The 10,048-nt window shown below is 34.4% G+C and overlaps 1 protein-coding gene across 1 annotated transcript; it reads left to right on the forward strand.

Moving 5' to 3' along the window:
* The first annotated feature begins 1,933 nt into the window (after window positions 1–1,933).
* Window positions 1,934–9,456, forward strand: LOC133877408 (probable serine/threonine-protein kinase PBL18). The gene is made up of 6 exons (XM_062315692.1): window positions 1,934–2,147; window positions 2,753–3,078; window positions 3,179–3,314; window positions 7,316–7,452; window positions 7,558–7,681; window positions 8,747–9,456. Exons 1-6 carry the CDS (start codon window positions 1,973–1,975, stop codon window positions 9,124–9,126), a joined length of 1,278 nt encoding a protein of 425 aa, XP_062171676.1. The 5' UTR covers window positions 1,934–1,972; the 3' UTR covers window positions 9,127–9,456.
* Window positions 9,457–10,048: the final 592 nt, after the last annotated feature.

The raw sequence follows: 10,048 nt of genomic DNA on the forward strand, positions 1-10,048 counted from the left end.
AAAAATAGATGGCGTAGAGAATTGTGGAGCTAAATTTAGAGTGAGTTTTTGACATAACTTATTTTGGAAAAATTTTAAAAAGTTTGATGCACGGAGGAAATTTGAGTTTTTCTCCAAAATTTGGTTAAACTTTTAAATTGGAGAGTTCAATTCGAATGCTCTAAGAATGCTCCACCAGTAAATAGGAGTGGATGGTAAATTGAGGGTAATAGGACATGTAAACACTTCCCGTTAAAGAAAGTTGCAGTCAAGGAATGGAAGTAGTATATATAAAGTCGAATTGCTGGTCAAGCATTTCCAAGGGTTGGAATGGTCAAGTCTAGTAAAATATAAGAGACGAAGACCAATCAATTCCAGACTTAGTCAATATAGACTGCGGTGCTGACTTTTTTAGCTTAAGGACGAAAAATTGCAAGAACAGAAAATATTTTCAGAAAAATGAAAATTACGACAACTGTACTATAAGTGTACAATTTCAAGACACATAGAAATGGGTTCACACAATATTTTCAGTCGTTTCTGACAGCCGACTGTTCCCATTATTGCTGACTCAACTTTTACAACTCACACTGAATTGACAGCTCTCCAACAATTAATTGCATGCCATAGCCATCCGAGATAGATATATGCACTTTTTTTTCTTTTTTTTTTTTTCTAATTTATTATTAAATTTTTTAGTCTCATTTTTAAGGGATAATTGCACCGTTGATCTCTGTGGTATGACATAATTATTTTTTACTTCCTATGATTTAAAAAGTGCATGGGAGGTTCTTGTGATATGCAATAATTACAAATCGATCCCTATAGTCAAATTCAGTTAAAAATTTAAACAGATTCCGTCAAATGTCACGTCAGCGTCACGTGTCGCCATCTTATTGGCAACACGTGGCGCTGACATGTCCATCTTAATAAAATAATATCAATTCATTAAAAAATAAATAAAATTTTTTATTTTTTTAAAAAAATTAAAATTAAAAAAAAAAACAAAAACAAAAACGGCAAAAGGTGGCAAGGGGTGGCTGGCTGCCAGTTTTCTTTTTCTTCTTTTTTCTTCTTTTTTTTTTTTTTTTAAAAAAATAAATAAATTTATTTATTAATAAATTTATATTTTTTTATGAAGATGGACACGTGTCGCCATCTTATTGGCGACACGTGGCGTTGATGTGTAGGGCTAACAGATTCCGTCAAAATGGTTGACGGAAAATCGACCCAGGGAGTAAAACGTAATTATTGCATATTCCAGGGACTTACTATGCACTTTTTAAACCATAAGGAGTGAAAAATAATTATGGCATACCACAGGGACCAACGGTGTAATTATCCCTATTTTTAAATCTAACAAATTTAATGATAAATACGGATAGAATATCAATTTTAAAATATAGAGATGCAGTTATTTATTTATTTACTTTTATATATATAATATATATTATATGTATTTAATTAAATTTACTAAAATAATGTTGTTATGAATTTGATAAGTTTAAAATCTTTAAGTTATGTTGGGTTTTTTTTATTATTATCTCAAAAGTCATATCTCACTATATATATATATATATATATATATATATATATATATATATATATATATATATATATATATATTTTGAGTAATTTAAATTTTGATTACTTTATAAGATAATGATTCTCTATGATTAATAATCATCAATTGTATAACAAAAAAAATTTTAATTTATTTAAACTTACATATAATAATAATTAAATTATTTAATTTTACATATAGATTTAAATAGTAATGTAAAACGTTCGTTACTTCGTATGCCCATAAAAATGTTTAAAAGTGATAATTGTGTTAGAATATTGTTAATAGTATTTATTGATTTATTTTTTATTTTATTGATTTTGGAGCGGCCTTTTGACCGTGGCTTTGTTGATTCAACTGGAGAAAAGGATTTTCTTGCATTTGACTAAGAAGAAGCTGCTGCTGCTGCTATCATAATGGCATGCGTCTATGAAATGGACAGGGTTGCTGCTTCTTGGTCCTTTCCTTCTTGCAGCTTATCCCACGGACCCAAATCCATGTCCTTCATTCTTCCGCGGGAGTTGGCGTCTGATAGGATCAGCTATGGGGAACTGCTTCCAAAAACCTGCCAAGTGTGCCCATGCTTCTTCTACCAATTTTCCTGGTGAGCCCTTCCTTTTTCGTTACCCATTTCTTCTTTCGCTCTATCTATCTCTATTTGGATCTGTTTTTATCTGCTCCCACTTGTGAGAGAGGAAAATTGTAGTCTCGTCTCTAATAAACTTTATATATATATATATATATATATATATATATATATATATATATATATATATATATATATATTTTAATGTATGGATGCTATAGTGATTCTAGTTCTAGTTTACTTCTCTTCTTTCTATAGTTGGATGAAATAGTGATTGATTATCCAGCGTCTTGAGGGTATGAGCCTTAGTAGACTGCTATCTGATTGTCGTACAGATGGGATTAGGAGGCAGGGAAAATCAACCCGGGATTTGCTTTTCTTTTCTTTTCTTTTTTACAAATGCTGAGTTAGAGGGGGATTTTCACTGCTATATCATCAAGTAAAACTGTTTCTGGAAGTTGATGTAACCTGAGATTTCAGTGTCCATCTTAAGTCCATGTTTATTTAGCATGATGTAGTTATTTCATTATTTTATTTGTAATGTAAGCTTCTGGGTATTACGGAATAATATTTGAAGGTATTTTTTTGCTGCCTTTAACTTGATTTTCTTCTCCCCCACTCAGAAAGTACAAAGCCTGATTGTAAGGCAAAGCAGGATTCCAAAACTTCCAGCGAGCAAGCAACTTTGGGAAGTTTGAACCCATCTTCTATAACATCCAATGGTGATGCATCTCTTTCCAACAAGCTCAAGTCCTTTAGCTACAATGATCTCAAGAATGCCACCAAGAATTTCCGCTCAGAAAGCTTACTTGGAGAGGGAGGCTTTGGGTGCGTCTTCAAAGGATGGATTGATGGGAACACTTTAGCTCCCACTAAACCAGGAACTGGGATAGTAGTGGCAATAAAGCGTCTCAAGCCAGAAAGCTTTCAAGGCCACAAGGAATGGCTTGTATGTGCAATGTGGACTGTAATAATAAGCTTTTTTCTTCATCTTTGGGCCTTACCAAACCTTAACTCTTTAGTCTGTTTTGGACCTTTCAACTTGGCAGGCAGAAGTTAATTATCTAAGTCAGCTGCACCATGAAAATCTTGTGAAACTCATTGGTTATTGCTCGGAATCTGAGAATAGGCTCCTTGTGTATGAATTTATGCCAAAAGGAAGCTTGGAGAATCATTTATTTAGAAGTAAGTACATTCCACCTCACTAAAAGTTTTATATAGCTTCCTATTCAATAGTGTAAATAGCTTATGGTGCTGCATCAATAGTGTAAATAGCTTCCTATTCATTGGGATAAATTTATATACATTCTCAGGTATTAATGAAATACCCTTCTCAATGAGAAATACGTGATGATATCAGAGATGCAATTTCATGTGCCTGTCCCTTTGTGAAGATGTTATGGTGATATCTCAATTCTATTTCTGCTACTCCATCCCTTTAATGTGTGTCTCTGCCTTGGCCTATGCTGGGCAATGCCTTTTCAGTTTTGAGGTAGCGCCCTAGACCAAAATTTTGAGAGACCTGAATTAGAACTTTATAGGGTCCAAGCCCATGTTGTGAGGAGATACATTTGGCATGTTAAAATTCTAGTTAGGTTTCTCATATGTTTGAACCTAGATATAATGGTCATTTCAATTGGGATACAGGGATAGTCCACTGTTGGATTAGGATTGACGTCTGAGACTCTATGAGCTCTTCTTTTTTATAAGCATAAACAAGTGAAATATGTGTGCTTGTGTGATTGTTTATGTTGTTCTTTTTATCGATTTTTTCCATCCCATTAATATCTGTTGCAGAAGAAGATGGTTGAGAGATTGTTCATACATATATAGTAACTCCATGTATATCAAAAAATAGAAAAATAAAAAAAAATAAAAAAATAACTGCATGTTAAAATCAATATCAGTTGCAATATGGGTGGCCAGTTGTTATCATAAAGAACATGTTGATTGAAACCTGGAAAGAAGAGATAGAATGTTCAATTAACTGATATGAGCTCCCACTGCCAATATGTTTTCCTCCATTTTGATATGGACTGTGGCTGTTTGCTTCCTATGCATTTAACAAATTTCTACCTACAATTTTCTGAATCCATAGTGAACTTCCATAAGGTAAAACTAATCACCTGATTATAGCAAGTGGTAGCTAGACCTTTTCCTTGGGAGACTATAAAAGAGAAATCATTAGTGGGAAATAGGAGCAAGAAGAAATCATTGACAAACCAAACAGCATAATATAGGGTTGGACCAGTCATTCTTCTATTACATAATATTACCGACTAGGCATGGAAAAAATTGTGAAGGCACTCTTTCAATCAGAAAACTGCTTTTAGTTGACTGAGGAACTTCTCTGATGTGATGTATTTAAATCGGAATTCTGGCTAGTTCCACCATCTTTACTCTTATCTTCTGTGAAGATATATCTAAATAATAATATACTTTTCTCATCTTGCAACAAAATTATCAATATAGATATCTAGCAATACAAGATTGAAGAAGAAAAATTTGTTAATTTCTGATCTGATTTCATTCTCTAATTGTAATATGCATTAACTACATTTCCATAATAATTTTTATTACTTTTCTATTAAACTCATGTAGATGCCGTATTGTTGATGTATCAAGGAATAGGACAGTTTTTCCTTTCTTCTTTCTTCTTCTTCTTTCAACTTGGTATCAGAGCATGGTTTCTAGAAAAATCAAGAAAGTTTGGTTTTCTTTTTCCGCGTCTATGCCACTCGGACCTGTGCTTGTCGCCATAGCAGACCCTTGTTCGAAATTCTTCAGGAAAATCTGAAGATTTACGTTCAAGTTTGTGCTGCCAGCGCATCTGTGCCACCAGTGCACCTGTGTCGATTGAATCTCTTCATTCTCAATCGGTGTTTTTGCATGAAGGAGAATTGTATGATGGCGAGGAAGCTATGCGGTCTAATCTCTTACTGACCGGGAATGATGATGAAGAAATACAGAAGTTAAGGAAATATCTCTCTGATGAGTTTGAAATAAAAGACTTGGGAAGTTTGAAATATTTTCTTGGCATCGAGGTAGCTAGATCAAGATATGGGATATTCGTCTCTCAACAAAAATATGTTCTTGATCTACTAAATGAAACAAGAATGCTTGGATGCAAGGCATTCAACAAGTTAGTTGAGCAAAATAAAAAGTTAAAGGAAAGTGATGAGAGTTCTCTAATGGATAAAGGCAGTTACCTACAATTAGATGGTAGGATAATGGATTTGTCTCACACTCATCCAAACATTGCCTATGTAGTTAGTGTAGTGAGCCATTTTATGCATTCACCTCGAAGGTCTCATATGGAAGCAGTTTGTTGAGTACTTTGATATTTGAAATCTTCACCAAGTAAAGGGTTGTTTGCCCGACGTGATCTCCTGAAAAATAGGATCTTATACAAATGCAGATTGGGTTGGGTCAATCATGGATCGGAGACCCACTTTTGGATATTGCATTTTTGTGGGAGGAAATCTAGTTACCTGACATAGTAAGAAACATTCAATGCTTGCTAGATCTAGTGTAGAAGCTGAATTTTGAGCCACGTCCCACGGGATATGTGAATTATTGTAGTTAAAGATTGTACTGAAAGAACTTGAATATGATTATAAGGACCCTAGGAAATTATATTGCGACAACAAGGCTGCGATTAATATTGCTCATAGTCCAATTCAACATGATCAAACCAAACATATTGAAATTGATAGACATTTTACCAAGGATTAATTTGTACGCCTTATGTGAAGACGGGAAAACAAATTGATGATATTTTGGCGAAGGGAGTGTCCTGTAGTGTTCTTCATTCAGCCTTATGCAAGCAAGGCATGTGAGACATCTTTGCGTCGGCTTATGGGGGAGTGTTGAAGAAGGAAGCTCAGTTAATTTCTGATCTGATTTTATTCTCCTATTGTAATCCACATTGACTACATTTCCATAATAATTAGTATTACTTTTCTATTTAAACTCATGTAGATGCTGTATGGTAGATGTATGAAGGAATAAGACCGTGTTTACTTCCTTTCTTCTTTCTTTTCCTCTTCTTCTTTGAATGTACAAAACCTCTTGTTCTTCATACAACCAAAGGGAAAGGGGGTTTTCAAACAGGTATGGTATTTATGTTGGTATGTCTTCTAGTGAGGCAAAATAAACTTTTTTCATTACTATTAGAGCTCAGAAATTAAAATTAAGGCATAGTTGGATCTGTTTTCAGAAAAAGGTTTCCTCAAGAACATGTTAAAGTGGCAAGAATTGTAAGGGACATGCTGTTTCAAATTATTTTTCCCTCTGTAGCTGAAGGCAAAAAACTAAGGACAGAACATTTTTCGATGTTCCTAGAAAACCCTGAAAAGTTTTGGGAAATGCTTTCTAGACAAGCTTTCATGCCATTTTTTGTTTTATTATATTCCTAGAGAAGTGTTGTTAAGAATAGGTCCAAACATGTCCTGAATATCTTTCTAGTCAAGGAACCTTTAGGGCAATGGAAATAATGTAATCTTAATTTGTTTCAGAGTTGCATTATTGTTTTTTTCTTTGTTTTCTCTTTTGATATATTTTAAATCACCAGTTTTTCCAAAAGCTTAAAATGATAGTAAAAAGGTGAATTGAATAATTTACTTAATATTCTAATACTCTCTCACGTGTAGGCTCAAACTCTCTCTCAACAAGTGAGACATAACATGTAGAATATTTAATTGAAATTAGAGATAAATTATGAGAAATGCTAGGAATACCAAATTTTACTAAGAGATGAGTACCAAGATGATGTAGAGTTTATTCATTGGAGAATATCAAAACAATTAATAAAAAGAAATGCTACAGTTTTCAATGAATAAGCTTCACATCATTTTGGTACCCATCTATTGTTAAAAAGATTTGGCACCTCTAGTATTTTTCATAAATTATGGGAACTATGGTTCGAACTCAGAAACATTACTTTGATATAATGTTAAATTATCAATTGTCTCAAAAACTTAACATAATAAGAATTTAATCATTTAATATTAATTGTAACATTACACAATTTTACTTCTTCCTCTTCTTCTGCAGTGTGGTTCCTTTTTCTGAGAAAAGCTCCATTAATCAAAGTCATATGCTCTGTCTAGAATGGGATCTTTTGAACTAAGCTGTAATTTTTTCTTAATTAAGAACACTGGGGACTTTGTTTTCTTGTTTTGCAGAAGGTGTTCAACCTATTGATTGGGCTACACGAATGAATATTGCCATTGGTGTTGCACGAGGGCTGTCCTTCTTACACAGTTTAGATGCCAATGTAATCTACCGTGATCTAAAGGCTTCCAACATTCTACTCGATTCGGTATGCTGAAATGTTGAAAGTTTTAATTTGCAGATCGTAAGTGCAACTACTATATCTGCATAGTAAGTTCTTATGCCTTACTGATTAGCTTTAAGTATTTTGTAGGATTTCAATGCAAAGCTTTCAGATTTTGGCTTAGCAAGGGATGGGCCAACTGGAGATAATACTCATGTTTCAACCAGAGTAGTGGGAACTCAGGGATATGCTGCCCCTGAATATGTAGCTACAGGTAGACTTTACCTTTCTGTTAATTGTTCAATTGGTTTGACGTTATCAATAGGTTATATTTTGGAGAGAGAGAGAGAGAGAGAGATTTTTTATTTTTTTATTTTTTTTTTACACTCTTGCAAACCAGGAAGAACAAAAGCAGAAAGAAACCAGGAAATAAAACCAATCACATAGCAGATCCCATGCCACAGCTATGCTGAACAACTGCATAGTGTTCATTTTGTTTGTTTGTTTTATTTTGGGTGAATACTACCTTATTGAGAAGAGGCAAACGAAGTGAAGAGGGGTACCAGAGCCTAATGTTTATTGATTTCTGGGGTAGAGCATAGTCTGCCCCCACTGGTATCTTCAAAAGATGCTTCAGTTAAAGAATAAAGTACATGTTTCTAATATGAACTGCAAGCCCAACCATGATCTAAACGTCTCCCGTTTTTTGCAAAGATTTTCCTTCATTTTAGATTTAATTCCAGTAATACTTTCTCCACTCAGAAGAGAAGTGGTAAAGCGGCTGCTCTAACCCCCTGTAACCTCAGGATTAGAATACTCAAATATTTTCTCAGGCAGTTATCAATGTGTAGTTTGAAGGAACCAGCTAACTAGCTGTATTTTCCAAGCCTCACCTGCCTCTATATATTATCTTTTTTTCTTATATAGACTGCACAAAGCATCACTTTCTATTCATCCTTTTTCTGCTTGTGCACTTAATACAGTTTTAGAAAATTTGCCCATCTAGTGGTTTGTAAAAGCTTTAGGAAACTTATCCAAACCTCCATTCTGCAGGAGAATTGCCCAAAAGACACTGTTGAAATGTCTATTTTCTCTTTGCGCAGTAGATATGAGAGGGAGGCTAAGTAGACCTAGTTTGTTTAGTTGCCTTTTCAGCTTTATTTATATGTATTGGTTAAAAATAAGATGAAAAGAAAGCATTTGAATCATATGATAAAAGGTGGTATACAGAGTCTTCTCTATATATATATTTTTTTTGTTGATGTTGTTGTTTTTTTTTGTTTTTTTTTTTTTATTTATTTATTGAGAAAGGGATTTGATAAAGTGGTAAACGAAACAGGTCACTTGACACCAAAGAGTGATGTGTACAGCTTCGGCGTGGTGCTATTAGAGTTATTATCAGGAAGACGGGCCATGGGTGATGATAAAGTTGGGTTTGTGGAGGAAACCCTGGTGGATTGGGCAAAACCATTTTTGGGTGACAGCAGACGAGTGTTGAGGATTATGGATACGAGGTTGGGCGGTCAGTACTCCAAGAAAGGAGCACAGGCTGCAGCTGCACTTGCTTTACAATGCCTTCACACAGATCCCAAGAACAGGCTTCCCATGGTTGATGTTCTAGCCGCCTTACAACTGCTCCCCACATCAAATGTTGTTCCCAGGACCACCAAAGCTACGCCCGACCATCATAGGGTTAAGCATTTGTCTCACTCCCGCTAGACATACAACTCCGTTTGTTAATGCTTTTTATAGGGTTTTTTTTTTTTTTTTTTTTTTTTTTTTTTTTTAATTTATTTATTGAAAGTGCTCTGATGTGACATAAAAATGAAAATAGGTTTGAGCGGTTTGTGAGTCCTTTATGTTTTGGAAAGGAGAAAACTAAAGGAAGAAGAAAAAAATGATTATAGTTTTGATCCTCTTTCTTCCTTAACACGTTAAGAGGAGGACAAGGAGGTGTCGATGATGACAATGGGCATGCTTGAAATCTTGTTATCACTTTAATTAATAGATCTGATTTAATATAATGGGAATGTGATTTGTTGAACTCAATTTTCAGTCGCAATATGGGTGTCTTGTAGTTATGTAGTTGGATTTTTAACGATAAATAGAAGGATCTAGCTTTAGGTAGTGTAAAAAGAAGATCAAGATCTCCTGTTAAAAAAGGGACGGTTCAGATTTAATAAAGAATTTTAACAAAAACGACCCAATCAATCTCTCTTTCGTTGTTGGTGGTGGGGCAGACAGCTGAGCTCCAAATCAACTATCCTTCTTAGGTCGGATGAGTTTAGTAGATTGAAGTTAATTTTAGTGGGTTTGGCCCAAGATTGGTCAATTAGTCAATTCCTTGTCGTTGTACTATTTGTCATTATGAACATATATAGTATAGAGCGTAGCTTGTTTTAATCAAACGAGCCAATCTTGAGGCGAGCTCAAACTTGTTTGATTAGTATTGAGCCAAGCTCGAACATGTTCCTTAAGCTCTATTCAAGCCCGGACGAAAGTACATTCTTTTCGAACCGAGCTTGAAGAGCTAATGCTTGACTTGATTAGAGCCCTACTCATAACACATATCAAGAGAATAAATAGCTTCAAAGGTCATGGAGAGTCGCTGAGGAAATCTTTAGTCATTAGTTACTCCATG

The sequence above is a fragment of the Alnus glutinosa genome, chromosome 9 (assembly GCF_958979055.1).
Source record: "Alnus glutinosa chromosome 9, dhAlnGlut1.1, whole genome shotgun sequence".
Classification (NCBI taxonomy): Eukaryota; Viridiplantae; Streptophyta; class Magnoliopsida; order Fagales; family Betulaceae; genus Alnus; species Alnus glutinosa.